The following is a 19,305-nucleotide window of genomic DNA, read 5'->3' on the forward strand; positions in this document are numbered from 1 at the left end:
GTTCTTGTCTAGATTTTGCGCTTTAATCTGTTTCTGAAGTGCAAATTTAGAATTCATCGTCGTTCTCTTCTGCCAATGACTACCGTAAACAGACAGAGTTTGTTACAGACTGTTAACTTTGCTATTTTTAATAAACAATTGTATAATAACAATTGCGCTTAATATTTTACGGGAATATACGCTAGCTTGGTTTTTAAACTGTATAATCCCCATATCTTTACTCGTAACATAAGCTATTTACATATTTCATCATGGTATAACATCCACATGATTAAACTAGATTGCATTTTTCAGCTGATAAGAGAATAGCATTTAACGCAGTCAATCAGTAAATGACAATCATGTCCATCTGCTGAGTACTTTGCATAAAATTTATGGGACATAATGACTTTCGATAAGATTTTAACAGTATTCATTAACTCTTAGCTTACGAAACTGTTGAAGGAATTAACTGGTACATTTTATAAAGTATTGGGTGTGCACAGCACGGTCTGTTTAGTTACAACAATTGTTTTTATTACTCACTTGTATTTAAAACATATTTTCAACTATAATCGAGTGTAAATCCTTATACTGTGGTGGTTATACTACAAATTGTGCAATACCCTTCTGTGATTTCCATATCGAGTTTTAATTATGGCCAAAGTAAATTATTTTACAATAAAATATGGTCATAGCAACTAAATTAACCTTTATGGTGTTTTTGCTAACACACCTAAAGCTGTAACATGGTTTACTTCTTATAACAACTTGCACTGTTAATATAAATGACAGTTTGATGTAAATGATTTGAAAACGGTTATATCATACTCTGTGAATGTCTTATGAGTGTTTAAATACCATATCTATGGCTGTTGAATGGAGAAAGGCGTTATTACACTATCTTTTGTGTAGTGTTTTGTGACGATGCAGAATGTAATGGGCGATGAGGATTATTGCAGTTGCAGATGTTTTCGTAACAGTTGACTAGTAACTGTTATATAACAAACACAGTAAATTTTGTAATGCGTCCTCTAGTCCTCGTTATGTACACCAATAAAACAGCACGTAAGATTACACACAGGTTAAATTAGATCATACATACCGAATTGTTGAGACAAAAGATTCAGGAAGCAAAGCATTCCTTGTCGATCAAGACCAATAACTCCATGACGCAACAGCTCAAACTATAAGAAGCAATCGATTTCAACAGGCACCAAGGTACCTTTCACCACTCCATGGGTTGGAAATGCAGATTACTAGATTAACTCCAAAACCCCTCAGGACCTAATAACTCATGCTCCTTACAATCCCCCAATTTAAGACGTCGTATCCGAAAACTACCTTCGGGACGGTAAATCTTTTAGTACTCAATCCGAGATTTTCGCAGGAGTTGAAGTTTTACCAAATGGTTTTACCTTAGTTTTTGGTGGACGTCTTCTGTTGCCTATTACATCAGATGCTGACCTATACGATTTGGTAACCCACCTGAGACGCCGGGCTACACTGATCACCGTTGCTATTACACGAGAACGCGTGCAAGACTGTAGCCATCTGGTAAAAAATGTCACTCATTCGCGTTGATGACCTATGCCACTGTCTGCCATAATTCCTTCTTGGCACGACGCTATTTTGAAATCTCTGGCAAGGGTGCGATTTGCTGATCCATCCGTAACGATTCATTCATTCATTTATAATTTATTTATCTCATATACCTTACATAAATACAATGCCAGTAAATTACACGTGAAGGTTACAGGTCAGTGACCTGGGCAGCAACCTGTGTGTCAGAAACGAGTCTATCATTTGCGATCACAGTATATTAATACACAATATACTATGTAAAATAAAATATTGTATAGTTGAAACGTAAACTAAATATAACTAAAAAAAACATTCGCTATTTTGGACGTACATAATGTAAATACAATCAAGAACAAAGAACGCCGTTTTATTTTGCAACCATAGCCAAAGTACAATAATGATAACTATCACGTATGCTAATTAAATACGCAATGATACTACGTGACAAAGATGCAACCAGATCAAATCACACATGATTTATATGTATACATGTGTATATGATGTAATTTCATGCTGACGAGAAAGTGGAGAAAAAGTAAGGTTTTATCATGTTTATTGGTCGTGCTGATCATTTACAATTTACAAAGTTTAATGCACTAACTTCCAGTTATAAGTGAACTTAACTAGAGATGGAATATCATCTCGTAAGCTTAAAATAATGTTACGAGAATATTCTACTAAGTGAAGGTTACCGGAAAGTGCTGGATCCATTGGTCTTCTTGACGCATTATTGTCCTTCTGGGGTCTTGAAAGCCATAATCGACCCCCAGGGCACTCCGCACCCTCGTAACAGTGGTTTACTTGCATTGCAATTCAATCGATTAAGATTTTACTGACTTCAAATATTGGAGGTTCTTTTGTGCCTCATCAGTTTGGTCTCTATAAGTAACAATGACAGTTTTCTATCCATTCTCACTACTTCTTACATTATCAAATCGTCTCTTCATTGACACACGTTCTTGATTGGCACTTTTAGAAAATAGGGCTTTCGTTTGTTTAGTTATTTATATATCTTCTTTATATTTTTTCCTTAAGTAAGATTTATTGATTTAATTTTCCGTATGTAATAGCTATTAATTTCTCCTAGTTAAGAATCCACGTATACTATAAAAATATCAATAATCTTCCATTGAAAAGGGAGCGTTCATTGTTAACTGGAAATCATTCTACATAATTTAAAATGTTATAACATACTGTGTTTCTAGAGAAGTTATCATTCTTAGATGCATCGAAGAATTATGATTGACTAAGTTTTTTTAGTAGAATTGTAGTTAGCTTAACCCACAAGTGAATTTATTTTATTTGTAATTGTGTTAATCAATAATTAGTTCTGTAATAAGTATTATTTAATTAGTTTGTATTCTGCTTCAAATAATTCTTCAGCTTTAATAAGTCATTAATATTTACAAAAGAGTCCATTGATAAATAGTTTGCATTAGTTAACCTAGCATTGAAAATGTTTTAGGAGCAGTCGCGATGCAGAATAAAAAGAAACTATGAGCTCTCATCGAATTGCTCCACAATTGATGACAACTTTTAAAAATTATTGGAAACCAAGAAAATGTATTTTATAAAACTAAGCACGTAAACAACTTTTTAAATTGATTTGTTACTCTTTAAAGGGGTTTAATTACAAGTGTTAAATTGTTGTATTATTCCCCGCATAAGATGCTTCCATATACTTGAAGTTACTTAATATTATTTATTATAGCAGCATCTAATTACTGCAAGTAAAATGTCCACAATTCTGCACTAGATGGCACCAACTGTAAATAAAACACAACACGTACGGAAATAACAGTTATTATAAATGTGTTCGCTCTGGATAACGTTAAAAGATCCTGAGTTCATGATGATTTAGGTCTATTTTTGAGTTTTATTCGCGTATAGTGTTATATTGTATGTTACAGGTCGTGCCATGGACAAGATAGCATTTCGTTCCACTGACCTAAGTCACAGATAGCTCAAATGATATACACGAGGTACAGTTTATAACTTTGGTTATTTTTCACACAGTATTAAAATTTATTATGTTACATTCTATACTTCAAACCCTTTTATTAATTTAATATTTTTCGTGTGTATAGCTGACAAGTTTAGTTAACACTGACAAAAGTGTAGTAAATTAAGACAAGACAAAATATAGCCTTATTGATTTTAAAAGTTATTTGTATGAATGAAATCATTTTCAACAAATACGATTTTAAAGTTAAGTTTAAATTCCTTGTATGCAGTTTAACAACATTGTATATGTAAGCTTATCGAATACATATGTTACGCTTGTCCGACGCTTTGAATATGAAAGATGTATAGAAGGCAAGCTCTAACTTGTATTGTGTAGCTCTCGCCCGTTTTCAGTCTCTTTATCTCGCTGGTTGGCGTTGATATGATACTGATTTTATATCTAACGGTTCGTTTTAAGTGTCAAATCTAAAATTATTACCTTTGCATCATTTGATATTTTTAACTCTTTTTTTATATCCTTCGGACTTTCTTTAAAATCAGAGCAACTAACAATCGATCTCTGCCTTAGGGGTAATTCTTATATCGATTACACAAAAAACTATGTTGTGTTCTCTGACTACTACGTTCTAATCAATCTTTATAAAAAATCTAAAGACTAATCTCGGATAAACACAAGCTTAGAAAGTTTATTACAAATGAACCAGTAGAGCTCCGTGTTGGAAGTTACATTAAAATTTAGCTTTTTATGCCTGTGATATTTTAGTTACTTACAAACAATAACTTTCAGTTTATATGCCGGTAACAAGGAACATAGGTACCAGTTTTGGCGCTTATCGACCAAACAACTATTTTGAACATCCATAACTTGGAATCTTGTTATCCGATCAAGACAAAATTGTTATATAACATAATTATACTTATACTGTTTTTATTATAAATTTCAGAATTACATGAAAAAAGTTGTTATAAATTACTATCTTAGATTTTATTCTTGACAGGTGGTTCAAAAGTTTTTGGAAGGTCCTGTTAATGGAGGTTTTAAAGTCGTGATCTTGGGTGTGGAATTCTAAAAATCACTATTTAAAATGCTTAATTTTTGACACCGATTTAATTGAGTAAGTTTTGTTCATTATTTTTTGATCGGAGCATCACCACCCTGGGCAGTCTGGCGATTTGCTATATGCCATCAGACTCTTTGTTCAAATTGTGATATGTTAATGTGTCACTTAGCTTAGAAGGCTGTTCGATTTTTAGATTGCGTAGTTTATTGGCTTCGCCTAACCAAAACCTTAAAGAGCTAAAGAAGCATACTATAAACAAAAGCACCAGTCTAAAAATTGTTGGATTCCGGATTCTGTTGGACACGTAACGTTTCCTAGATCACATTAGAGCAGAACACACAAAGTATTGATGAGTAGGTATGGTAACTAACACGTGGCCTCATTTTAATACGAATTTCAAACATCGGGTCACATGAGTTAGGTAAAACGTTTGCTAAACTAGTTTGAATATTTTCGGAAATTCCTCTTTGGTTTAAGATGAAAAATAGATTTTTGCGTAGAAAACTATTTATTTTAAATTCATAGCCTTTTAACATAACTTAACGAAGACAGATATAAAGGTATAAAAAATGTGTTTATCACTCCACGAGAAATTACAGGGAGTTTAGAAACTTAAGTTAAGATGAAACTTACAGACAACTATCTCTTTTTCTGTCTATCTTTTATCTGGTTTTTTTTTGTTATTTTTGGAATTAAATTTTATTTATTCTGAAGTTACACTGGTTCAAATACACCCAAATCGTTCTGAGAATATGTGTGCTTAGGCACGGTGCAAATGTTAGAAATCGGTTGGTTGCTGTTAATCAGGCCAAAAAGTGGATAAAAATAAAGTATGAAACATATACAGTATGTATACATAACTTTATAGTTTTTAAGGAAAGTTAATTATACAGTAACGTGCATCTTACATTCAGATAGTGCAAAAGCTTGAAGTTTTAGATTTTCCAGTTCGATAGACAATGAGTTTTTCATCAACTGTTTGATCTATTTGATGAATCACAGGATTTTATAGTCTTTTGGATTTTTCGAAACCTAGTATCCTGATAGATGCAGAGAGGATTCTTATCATCCGTCTTCTGTGCATTTTACTGTTTCCAGAAGATTCCCCATCACCACAATTTATTACGTTTGACTGTGTTAACCAAGTTATTGTTAGCTAATCGCACAAAGCCTGGTTTCCTAAATCTATAAGCGACATCCTTCGGCACATGTTCGTATCTCTCAAGATGATTCTTTCTCCTAATGTGAATATTCTCTCAGATTGACTGTGTTAACCAAGTTATTGTTAGCTAACCGCACAAAGCCTGGTTTCCTAAATCTATAAACGAGATCCTTCGGCACATGTTCGTATCTCTCAAGATGATTCTTTCTCCTAATGTGAATATTCTCTCAGATTGACTGTGTTAACCAAGTTATTGTTAGCTAACCGCACAAAGCCTGGTTTCCTAAATCTATAAACTAGATCCTTCGGCACATGTTCGTATCTCTCAAGATGATTCTTTCTCCTAATGTGAATATTCTCTCAGATTGACTGTGTTAACCAAGTTATTGTTAGCTAACCGCACAAAGCCTGGTTTCCTAAATCTATAAACGAGATCCTTCGGCACATGTTCGTATCTCTCAAGATGATTCTTTCTCCTAATGTGAATATTCTCTCAGATTGACTGTGTTAACCAAGTTATTGTTAGCTAAAAACCTGGTTTCCTAAATCTATAAGCGAGATCCTTCGGCACACGTTCGTATCTCTCAAGATGATTCTTTCTCCTAATGTGAATATTCTCTCAGATTGACTGTGTTAACCAAGTTATTGTTAGCTAACCGCACAAAGCCTGGTTTCCTAAATCTATAAGCGAGATCCTTCGGCACATGTTCGTATCTCTCAAGATGATTCTTTCTCCTAATGTGAATATTCTCTCAGATTGACTGTGTTAACCAAGTTATTGTTAGCTAACCGCACAAAGCCTGGTTTCCTAAATCTATAAGCGAGATCCTTCGGCACATGTTCGTATCTCTCAAGATGATTCTTTCTCCTAATGTGAATATTCTCTCAGATTGACTGTGTTAACCAAGTTATTGTTAGCTAACCGCACAAAGTCTGGTTTCCTAAATCTATAAGCGAGATCCTTCGGCACATGTTCGTATCTCTCAAGATGATTCTTTCTCCTAATGTGAATATTCTCTCAGATTGCATCAAACAAGATTTTGTAAACTGAGAATTGTTTTAGTTTTTCGGTAAAAATAAGGTTCTATTAATTGTGAAAAAATTCATTGATAAAAATGTCAAGGTCATAATTTTGGCTAGTGGTAAATCCGTGCCTTAGAGAAACTGTAACGCTAAGACCCTGGGTTGGAACTCTGAACTATCTCTTCCGATCGGTTTCTGTTTCAGACTGTGATGTGGACGAGATCCATCCTACTGGTCATGTTCACGGCTTTTATGTTGTGGCAGGTCTCAAACAGCAACGAGTAAGTACATACATTGTTCCATACATGTAGAATAGAAAGGAAATGACTATCTTGTGCGATGGCCACAAATCCCGTACCTGTAGATGTGAAGTACACATTGAATGTGCAGGCCCGTTAAGCAACGGTAAACATTAAAACTTGTATTGATTAGCTAGAAATGTAACGTAAATTCGATTAAAGACACAAACCTAAGTTATGAAGTATAGAATATATAATGTTTCAAAACCATATTTTTAGACCTATCACCCACGAATCGTTTGTTGTTCATTTAACTACAAGTTTTGACTGTCAGTACGGCATACTAAATAACACTCGTAATAAAGTTTTCTGTTGAAGTATTTTTTTTATATTCTTGGTGATATTATATGACATTAATTGGTTTTCTATGTACTACTTATAAAGTTCACTGATATTATCGTCATAGTGTATTAAAGTGTTTTTAATCAAGTTAATTCTCATAATGATTAATGTTCACTGTAAGTCAAACAATTTGTATGTGGAGAAATATAAATTATTAGACCGGTATGAAAGTTATGGTAAAAACGGCATTTAAATCTGAACAAATAATAACTTAATTTTTACGTTTCGTAATCCTAGAACTTTATGAGTATTTTTTCTAAAATTACTCAATTACAATAATCACAAAGTTATTGTGACTGGTTTAACGGTTAAAATTGTTGTTTAAGTTACAAATCTGAATATATGTTATTACCAAATATATTTTTCAAAGTTTCTTTATTCTGTACTGACATTCGAAATTGACAGAATGTCAACAGGAAACAGTTGAGTGGAAACGGTTACATAGTTAGCTTAAAGACAATTTCTTTTATTTAAGTGAAATTTTGGAAAATGCCGACAGGTCAAAAAATGCCAGCTGTGAAATTAATTACAGAAAGACCTCGGTATTAACTGCGAGTGTGAGGGTTGTCAATACACGCATTGGCGGTACACGAAAATACACAAAAATTGTAGACACTTTCGAATACGAAGTTAAATTTATATAATGTAATGTGAAGTAATTGTAGTAAATATTTTTTAAATAGCTGTGTCTACATTTTAAACGTACTTTGTAAATACTTCTTTAATAATTGAAAATATCATTAAGCTACTTAAGTGTGTAGTTTAAAAATATTCAAAATTCCATTGTTAGTATCTTTATTCAAAATAAGAGATTTAAACAAAAACATAAAAACTATATGGCTACAATGCGCATTTAATTAAATGCATATAAAAGGCGATATCCAACTTTATAATATTAAGTGATGACTCTTTGTCAGCAGAGAAGTTATACACGAAACATACTTAACAGATAAGTCATCTTCGTAATCTGTGTAACCATTTTATCGATTCATTGTAGTTAGGCTTCCTTGTTCCGCTGTTAGTGTTGTAACCGTATTCATAAACAAAAAATGAGATAGCCAACGAGTATTCTTAGCCAATTTTAAGAATATTCTTATATTTTTATTTACATTATCCAAAAGACCCAACTGAATTATACAAGGCCTGTTTCCTGCCATTAACAGCTTTTGGAATTATAAAATGATAAAGTTTGGTATTATTCTGGCTCGAACCCTAAACCGACAACATTTCACCATCCACCTTGACGGATAAGTCTGTGGCATGTGCATTAATATTCATTACCCTTATTGAGGCAAGTAAGTGGTTAAATTTGTCAATTATTAATAACTATTACATGTTGTACAATACATGTATGTAGATACTACATTCCACATAGAATTAAAAAATTTTGTTAAATCTGAAGTTACACTGGTTCAAATATACCCAAATCGTTCTGAGAAAATGTATGCTTAGGCACGGTACGTTAGCGGTGGAATCCCCTTATATCTACTCTAACGCAAACGCAGGTAGGTTTAATAGTAAGACGGAGTGAGTAAATGAGCGCATCCGTTTTTATCAAAGATAATTTACCTAGTCTAGTAACGCTTTTTTCTTGTAATCAAATTTCAAGCAAACATCCTTTTTCACATTACAAAGAAACAAACCTTGCACCTTCCTACATTGGAAATAGCCTAGATGTAATCAAATATTATAAACAGTGATTATAACGTATTATAACTGTATAGCCAAAATCTTCCACAACACTTCTTCAGTGTTATTGAGGCAGATATCTAAAAAAGAGAAGAATTTTAAATATTATTGATAAATATATAACGTAATGCGGGCTTGAAAAACTTAACTGATCTGAACTATTTCTAGCTGAGAAATATACGAGGTGTGTTAGAAAAATAATGAGACTGATTTCATACTAACCAAAGTTTTTATTATTTTCAAACAACAATGTTATCCCCTTCAAAGTAGTTTCCTTGGGCAGCTATACATCGGCGGAGTCGTCGTTCCCACTCTTGGTAGCAGCGCTGGAAGTCTTCAATTGGTATGGCTTTTAACTGGTCGGTCACAGTCTTTTGAATGTTCTCCAGAGTTCCAAAATGACGTCCTTTTAGGACATGTTTCAATTTCGTGAAGAGGAAAAAGTCACAAGGACTTAAATCAGGTGAATAGGGGGGTTGAGGAACAACAGTAATGCGTTTTGAGTTCAAAAATTCACAGATGGAAATGGCCGTGTGACATGGAGCATTGTCATGATGAAGCATCCACTTGTCTGCAATTTCCGGTCTCACACGGATCACTCTTTTCCTCAAATTTTCAAGGACACTTTTATAAAACACTTGGTTGACAGTTTGTCCTGGTGGAACAAATTCTTTGTGTACGATACCTTTCCTGTCAAAAAAAACAAATTAGCATGGTCTTGATCTTTGATTTGCTCATTCGACATTTCTTCGGCCGAGGAGATGACGAAGTGTGCCATTCTTTACTTTGCCGCTTTGTTTCAGGATCGTACTCAAATATCCAGGATTCATCACCAGTGATCACACAATTGAAGAATTCTTGGTCATTAGCAATCCTCTCAAGAAGATCAACGCACACATTTTTTCGATTGTCCTTCTGTTCAGTTGTGAGATTTTTCGGCACCAATTTGGCACAAACCTTTCGCATGTTCAAATCATCTGTCACAATTTGATGCACGGTGAAAGTGTTTAAATTTAGCTGTTCACTGATCATCTTTATTGTTAAACGACGGTCTGATCTCACAAGCGCCCTCACACGATCCATGTTTTCGTCCGTTCTTGAAGTCAAAGGTCTCCCTGAGCGAGGTTCATCTTCAACGTGTTCTCGGCCTTCCAAAAATGATTTGTGCCAGCGGAAAACTTGTGCTCTCGATAAGCACTGTTTCCCATAGACCTGTTTCAACTTTTCAAAAGTCACACTCGCGGATTCACCAAGTTTAGCACAAAACTTTATTGCACAACGTTGCTCTAAATTTCGATGCTCCATTTCTGTGACGCACAATTAAAACACAACTTTACTAATGGCGCTGTCAAAACTAATGTGTTAACTGTACGGAGTTGTAACTCGGACTGAGGAAGTGGAAGGGATAAATAAACAGGTTTAGCGTCAGCCGGTAGACACAACGTTGCCAGATCTCCCGCAGTGTTACCAATCTCATTACTTTTCTAACACACCTCGTATTAGTCTTAAAGTAGACCATATGTAAGAGATGATTAAATTACTTCTTTTATTTGAGTGCGTAAACACAGATAGCAAAGAAAGTTCAAAACAACAATAGAATTTGAATAAACTGTAGAAACTGACAACTGATGAAACAACTTTACTGCAATAATAAGGATCCCTTAGCTGAAATATTTTGTTCTTAGCGGATGCTGGTTACGATAGATGTGGTAGTGGAACGTTATAGCTTTATTATAGGAAGTAACGTATGCTGACGCCGAGGCCTGAACTGTTGGCTTCCAATGCTTTTCCTGAAGGCTCCCTTTTATTAGTCGGCCCTGCTATAGATGACAAAAATAACGATTAGGACATGATCTCTCAGGAGATACGGATCCTAACTTTACCTATCACAAATTCATCCATACCTCATCTCGTTCATGTGCCTGCTCCTCTTCACGAGTTTGAGTGTTCCAACTGCCTAAGTACCAATGCAACAAATATTAGCTGTGTTGTATTCGTAGTCTATTAGCACGACCAGAAAGATATTCGTACCTAGGAAGGGCCAAAGGGATCATGGACTGGAAGGGTTACGATTAATGGTGAGGAGTCGATGGATATAATAGAAAGGTATTCGATTGCAAAGTCAGTCGTTGAGACCATTCTTGACCGTTCTCGTGAAGAAATCAGAAATATTTACTATCTACTCTCCCTCGTCGTCCAATAGCATTCAGATTCCGTCCTCGTCACAACCGTCCCACGACGTGACACTGACGTTCAGTGCACAAACTTCTCCACCAACGTCACCCTGAACCTTTTCCGGCATTTCTGACGGTTTTTGGTTATCGTTAGTTTGAGCTACCTGTTGTTGGCTACGAATTTCTTGTGTTAACTAATTAGGGTTTTTTTATAACGCTTTGGAGGGGGAGGCGTATATGATGCATTTTTACATTTTAAACTCTTTCGCATTGCTCAAGATTGCCTCCTTATTTGGTTAATCTCTTAAATACGATGCATAAATGATATAAACAGAAGTTTAAACGATATTTAAAAGATATAAGCAGACCTGCTTGAGAGGTACCGGTTGCGTGACCAGAGAATGAAGGGGGTGGGGGAAGAGAGAGAGAGAGATTCCTCTTGTAATAGTAATGCAAATTTGGGGCTTTATTTCTAGGCTAAAATTCACACTCTACTTCAGCAGATTTCCGTGGTTTATTCTTCCTCTGAAATACGGTATTACGTGAGAAGTTCATCTCCACTTACATTCTTCGGCACCGGGACTTGATTGTATTACTCCTATGCAGCGAAATGCAGTTCCAATATCTGTTATAGCCCTTTTATGCAACTTTGCTCTCGTCTTTTGCTGTTTCCCAACAGTCTTTTGGTTGAAAGGGCTGTTTTATTTATAAAAATTCTGATTCTATTCAGCCAAGCCAACTTTTAATCCAGAATCACAAGGTTTTGGTTCAGACACTCCTGCAGACAAACGTTTACGGTTCGAGTCAATGCTGCTTCGAAAAAAGAAAGTAAGTTACAGTCTAGTGTTTTCTTGACCGAAGTATAACAAATTGCGTCAGCTCACAATTTCATCATTATATGTAACAAAGGCATTTTACAGTTTGAGTTACTTCACTTTCGCTGCTCGTTGTCAGAGTTTGATAATGCTTGGAGTGACAGATAAAATACAGCACGTTCATTATCCGTTTTCGTCACCTCGTTGTGGATGATGTTTCAAGGGCCGTGGCCCGAGACGTGGGTTTTGAGATTGAGGACCAGGGGGTAAAATATTTGGCTTCTCATCTTCAAGTTAACAACGGAGGTGTCGTGGTTTATTTTAACTCCGGTTAAGAGCATTTCTTTGTTTTGGTCTGGCTGGAAAAATAAGACTAATGGCTTAAAAAATGTCTGTCCCTTTTTTAAGCCTTATTTTACTCGTCCTTATGGCCACTGGCCTGTGCGAGGATTTTATAAAACAGAAAAAGAGGATGAGTCAGTACAGTATAAGGTTTATGGTACTGATAAAAAGTGCAACGGTCACAGAAAGAATATGGGTGGGAATCTCTAACTCAGATTCAAAGTTTGACGTCAGACCGCTCGGCCAATGATACTCCCAAATTAGCTTCCAAATCCACCTTAAGGAAAGATGAGTTTACCCAGATGTCTACCTCTGCGGAATGGCTTTACAAAGAGTGTACTTCTAGGTCAAATTGGACACGAAGAAGGGGATGAAAATATTCACTTGTACCTTTGCATCTTTGAAGTTTGAGAGTTTGATAATTTTTTAATATGACGTTTTTATCACATTTCTCCCCTTTACAACCTTATGTTCTTGGTAAAGCAACGTTAGGATTGTTAATATTTTAGGATCGTTCTGTTGGTCGTTAATTTAGTAATGGCTGCGGTTATCCATATATGTAACTGCAATTATTTCCTCTTTAGAACGATTGATGGTGAATTAAGCATCTTCTCTCAGGTTTTCCTTTCTTATTCCCTAAATTCACGCATGGCTAATTGAAACACATTTACTCGTATAAGTCATTATACCCGGTGTTTACAGCAATTTTCCATTCCTGGGTCTCGGAATTGTCTTATCCTAGACGGCGAGGAAGATCTGTTCACTGAGTACTTTCGGGAGAAGTCTGCCCTGAATACGAACTACAAGGTGAAGAAATCATTTATAGTACTACTGTGGTTCACAAATACATTATTAGTGCATGTGTAGACATTAATCACGATGCTGCATGTGACATAGAGGGTAGCCTTTACCCGATATTGGCTGAACAGTTGCAAAATAGAACTTGTTAGACAGAGATGAGGGATGCCGTCGACCTGATATTGTATTGAAACTCAGATAACGAGTGGGTTTACTGCGTAGATTGGTTTGCACGCTAGCATGGTATTTTGGATGAAAAGTCAAGAGGCTAGCTTTGTTTCGAAGTACGGTAAAATGTTGACGTTAATGATATTGTTTGTTGCAGCCCATGAGCATTTAGAGCAGGTCTTGCTTGGCATTTTTGGAGTGTAGACGTATTAATAATATTTCGTACACACCTCGACTATGATGGTCACTACTACGGTTCTCCGAGGCATCTGAATGAATAATCTTCTTAGGTGGAACGATTCGGGAACATTAGAGATGCACAGTGAAATAGCCCGCCCATTCGCCTCACTTGTATGAGTTGTTTGAATGGATGAGGCCAATATTGTGGGTACCAGCACCCATTCTATAAATATATCCCCTGTTACCATCCTTTCTCACATTTGTCCTACTTTCGTCCATGATGTAAGGGTTAACGTGTACACTCGGCAAGACAGAACCAAGGTTCACTAGTGATAATTTATCAAATGGCAATAGTACTTTTTATATTGGATTAATTCAACACTGTCTTTATTTCAGTGTTGTAAAAAAATTTTAAATTGTCAAACAATTTGATTTAGTGGTCTTATATTCTTTACTTCTTAGGTTTACGTGGCAGGTTTACACTGTTCAAAACATTGTTAAAAATCTTTATATATTTTGGACTCGCTGTAGAAAGCCATTTTCTGTCAGATTCATCCATTTCGTGCTTCGGTCGTTGAGTCAAGAGGTTGTCCAATCTAAAATTTAAATATGCCCTTCACATTGAGGCTGAAATATCTCCAAATAGAAACAGTTTTATCGACTTTTTAATCAGTATGGATCGTAAAATTTAAAAGATACTTTTATGTATACAATCGAACATAGGCACGGGTTTTTTCTTTGACTTAATACGGTTCCATTAGTAGTATTTATCGTAACGTCCATCAGTACGTATTTACCATTATTTACATATCATATTTATAATAGAATATCGATTAATGTAACTTTTGTCGCACGATAAAGATGTTCAGTAGAGAGTAGGTGTTGGCGTAGGTAGGTACAGTAGATGTTTGGGCGAGATGTAATGTATAGCGTGAGCTTGTAGCAGAGGTGGTGGGGGTGTTGCAGGCGCTGCCACGACCACGACCACGGGCACAGTCACGGGCACGGGGGGCGGAGGCCCAGAGAACCCTCCGGCTTCAGGTACCGGCCGCGTACCGACAAGCTGTGCCACGGCCCTTGCATCGCCCCCCAACACCGGCATCTGCTGCTACTAGGAGGCGCCAACCCTCGAGAGCGGCTGCGACACTGCAGCGTCAGCCATCACATCGACGGCGTGGCTAGACTCTACTCGGCACTCACACTGTCCGAGCCGGAGGTGGTAATTTTGGTGCAAGTGACCAGAGACTGGATTCCGGACCCCCAGGTACTCGACCTGATGGCGGGCCGGTTAGGGAACGTTTCTGTATTCGTGGGAGGGCATCACTCCGCCGGCAGCATCCTACACTACTGCCGTGGCATGGGAGATCGGTGCTTCAGGCTGGAGACCTTATTCCCGGTCCTCACGGAGATACACAAGTGGACGCCTCCGGGAGAGATTTCGTCCACTCTCTTGGACATCTACGATCCCCGGTGGCTCCCGGTCACCACCCCCGCGCCCCTCGACCCAAATCAGTCGCTGCCTGTGCACAAACAGATAGAACAACTTATCTCGAGCCTGTGTGTTCGTGACAGAAGACTCAATCGGTATTTTGAGCTGCACCACACTACTGATCTTGACGAATTGTGAGTTTCTCTTCTACAAATATATTTCATTGACTAGTTCATCAGTTCCTAAGATTTTCGAATAGTTTTAGGGAGAGTTTCAGAAACATTTCAATACTATTATCTTCTATACTTAAAACATATATATATATATATATATATATATATATATATATATATATATTGAGTTTTTTAACAGAAGTTTTACGTTTTGAGTATGGCTGCATGATACATATACCTCGGTAACCTTTCTTCATGAACTATTCTTCTGGCTCAAACTTCACCACATCACCCCAACCGTTTCATTCCATACCAAAAAAATTATCGGATTCCATTTGTGGTTACCTACAATTATATAGAGTTTCCCCAAATCACTTTACCGTATGATTTGTCAGGATGGAAATTATTCGATTCTCAGAATTGCATTTTTAATGCTCTAATCATATTCATAATTTTCTTATATTTAATAATAATCATCAAATCCAGTGGACTTTGCAAATTTAAAAATTCATTAAATATAAAATTATATACTATAATTCGTAATCACTTCCTTTGAAAATTAACATTGACACATCCAATTCGGAACAGCTTTATTTTTTATATTATAAATTTCATCAAAAATTGAAATTCCTTTAGAAAAAACGAGAGGGAGTTTTAAGAATTTTTATATTCTTTGGTATATTTATGTTTATAAATATTACTAGTAGGGCTGAATTTGAGCAGGGCGTTATGCCGCGCAAACTCGTGAATCATATTAGACGTAATTACTATTTTGTATTCCTTTTTGTAAATATATAATTGATCTATAATACAATGTAGGACATCGCCAAGTAATTTAGTTTAGTTTTGAGTTAAACAGTAATTTATTGGCTAATTTTGAATTATTTTATTCATATTATTAATATTGAAAAACCATCATATATTCATTGAGTGTAAATTAATAATTTAATTGTGGTTTACTTTGAGCTTTTAAATGAAAACTTAATACATTATTAATATTAAAATACTCGAAGGACGTGTATTCTCTAAAGCTCCGTTTAAAAATTGTTTCAATTTATTTTTTTTATTTTTCCATCTAGAAAAAAATTCAAATAGAATTAATTTTAATGAGTGAGCTTTTGCAAAAATGTTATATCTCATTGAACATAAATAAACAGTAACTGCAAAACTTGATGTAATTATTATTTTAGATAATTTTCTGTCTTAGTTCTACTTTAGTTTGCCTCTTGCATGACTTTATGCAAGTAAACTATATGTCCAGTAAAAGCAAAATTCACTTGTAGTAACTGCAGTTACCTAATACAAATAAAACTTGTTGCTCACTCCAATAGTATTTAATTTTAAGAGATAAATGAATAATGTCTGAAAGAATAAATCTAATATTTATGTAAATTAGTTTTTCACTGTGCTTAAAAAGAAATATTAAAACATAAACACGGTGAAATACAAAATCCAAACAATAGTTTTGACTTAGGACAAAAACCAGTTAAGTAATTTAGCCTATTTATTTTATATTTTTTGTGATTTTCTAGAGATTCATCAATCTTGTTTAAATTAATTCATGATTGATATTGATACAAATATTTATATCCCCAAAAAATATCTTTTGTTTTTGCATTCTGGTTTATATTATGATTATACATCAAAACCATCATATTTTCGTATTATTATATTATTGAATGGATACGGCAAATAAAAATATACAAAATAAATATAAATACTGACTTTTAGTTTTCTTATAGATCTCAGAATATCTGTTACAAGGTTGATTTACTATTTTATTCTTTCCCTTAACATTTCAAACAACAAAAATAGTACAAAATGTTTTGTACAAAGTATCACTGAAACAATCTAGCTTTGTAACAAAGAATAACGGTTAAGCTCATGGTAATACCCTACTAGTAACTTATTGTTCTCCAGTCTTGTTACCTAACCTTAAAAAATATTTTTGCAGATAAATTAACGAATCTTACTTATTGCTATTGTTACTTCTGTTAGGTAACAAATATTTACAACTTCTAGCATACATTTGTTGTTTTATGGAAAAATGATGTTACTTACTGTTAATTTTTATGGTTGTATTCAGTAATATATAAAAAGCACAAACTCTCAAAAAATGATAGTTAACATTTTTACTGCAATTAAGGAACTCTACTGTTACCTCATCTACAACGTGTTTGTTTTGCATTAACTCTGTAAATATAAACCGTTAAAATTACTCAAAATGTTCAAATTTATTACTATTTCTTATACTACATAATTTTTAAACTTTTTCTGCGATAGTATTCTAAGAAAAATCTATTTAACCCTTTATCCGTCATGACGTCACTACTTTTTAAATATATCTTGCATTTATATAGTTCCAACTTTGCAAGTGAATGAAAAATTGATGTACTCAAATACAATAACAAAGTAATAGTGCTTAATATTTCAAATTTAAGAAAATAATATTACATAAGTTACACTAATAAATCAGTTAATGTGCACTATTTTTTTGGATTCACACAAAATATAACATTTGTTCTGTCAGTAATTATGTATGAAATAATAAAGAAATCGAAGGAGATTTTTATTTAGTTCAGATTACACCGAACTGCAACAAGCAAGTAAAACATATCAACTATACAATAGTAAGCTACTATGACCTGATACCTGATAGTATTAAGTAATATCCAAATGCCACTGTGCTGTGATAGCTGACAAGGCAAGAATGATAGCATCGACCTGTCATATAAAAGAGTATAAAAATCTTAACTTGTGTTGATCAAGTTAAGAATAATTTGTTCTTTACTGAATGGCACCAATCCGCGCCTCGCATTTTTGTTTTTCCATGACTAGATTATTAAAACATATTTTTGGTTCATGGTTTCGGCTTTGGCTCTGAACCGTGACCTAGTTTCCATTATGGGTAATTAAGGACTGCTTCACATACTTGGGTTTGGTCAAAAACGTTAAATTCTGAATGAGCATAGCAATAATTCAAACTAAATAATTTTCGTTAATTGTTACAAAAACAAAAGTTTGATTGTGGGACCCAACACTACATACAAAAAGGATTTTTTCTCGAAAGCATAAGGAACGATAGAAGTATTCCAATAAAATTAAATAACACAGTAATTGTGACTTCATAAACTCAATTGAGAAGAGGATCAATTATAATCTAAGTATATTATAGTAGGATAGTTCTTTTATTTTATTTTATTTTATTTAACTTCACAGCATATAAGCTTATGGAATTTTGTTATGTTTTAAAATGTTTCTCTTTTGTTTAAGGCATTACTAGTCATCAAATTTGAACTTTAAGATACATGTGGATCCAAATTTGAAATACGTTACATTTGGTATAATTTATCAATAGTAAATATGTTTCCGTTTAATAAAATGTACTCTTACACTCTCCAAAACTCAGATTTTAAAATTCTGAATTACAAACTGAGCATGCAGTACTAGTCCATAAATTTTACATATAAAAGTTTGTTCCTATTTGCAAAGTATATTTCGGTGTAGTAGGAGAAGGTCAGGAAACAAGGTTTTCATAACTTCTCAAAGTTGATCTTTGGCAAGTGCATAAATATAGAAGCTACATGATATGTCTGTAATGTACAGATCCAAGCAGAGGAGTCTCGCTACAGATTTTGAATGGTGTTTTCTTGTAAAAAGTCAATCAGTCATTCATATCATAGATTTAATAAAAGACGTTCATTCTTTCTAAATTATAATTATCAACCATTTAAGAGTGTATCTTTTAATATTTATCCTGTAAACTTATTTATAAACAAAACCATTGAACTAAATTTAATTTCAAGTATATTCACGTAAAACTTCCTGTGTCCTTTTCATAATTTAAAACTCGTATTACAGAAAGAACACGTAAAGCCTAATAGAGAACAATATGTTCGTCTCTTTTCAGTTCTGCGCTGAGCAGCTCCCAAAATACTACGTGCACTTTAGTTTATGTGTTATTTGTAAACCGGGAATTTTTCAATTTAAAATAATACAGTTTATTTTAAAAAAACATGCTATGTTTGAAGATACCTTAACTTTATCTTTAAGCTAAGCTTACTCTTGCAGCTATTTAAGAAGGTTAGTCATGAATTCCATTTTAAAATAGTCGAAATTTGA

General features: G+C 34.4%; 2 protein-coding genes across 7 annotated transcripts in view; one reads left to right on the forward strand and one right to left on the reverse strand.

The window, feature by feature from the left end:
• LOC124369003 (peptidoglycan-recognition protein LB-like) overlaps window positions 1-19,305 on the reverse strand; it is a 57,301-nt gene that overhangs the window by 15,148 nt on the left and 22,848 nt on the right. The gene's annotated exons all lie outside the window — the stretch shown is intronic.
• The window catches only part of LOC124369002 (glycine receptor subunit alpha-4-like), a 64,629-nt gene that overhangs the window by 9,482 nt on the left and 35,842 nt on the right, over window positions 1-19,305 (forward strand). For both annotated transcript variants that reach the window (XM_046826603.1, XM_046826602.1), the window contains exons 2-4: window positions 3,474-3,545; window positions 6,979-7,055; window positions 14,548-15,204. In XM_046826603.1, coding sequence (XP_046682559.1) covers window positions 6,985-7,055; window positions 14,548-15,204 — 728 coding nt within the window. In that variant the 5' untranslated portion in view covers window positions 3,474-3,545; window positions 6,979-6,984. The remainder of the gene's footprint in view (window positions 1-3,473; window positions 3,546-6,978; window positions 7,056-14,547; window positions 15,205-19,305) is intronic.

This window comes from Homalodisca vitripennis, chromosome X (assembly GCF_021130785.1).
Source record: "Homalodisca vitripennis isolate AUS2020 chromosome X, UT_GWSS_2.1, whole genome shotgun sequence".
Classification (NCBI taxonomy): domain Eukaryota; kingdom Metazoa; phylum Arthropoda; class Insecta; order Hemiptera; family Cicadellidae; genus Homalodisca; species Homalodisca vitripennis.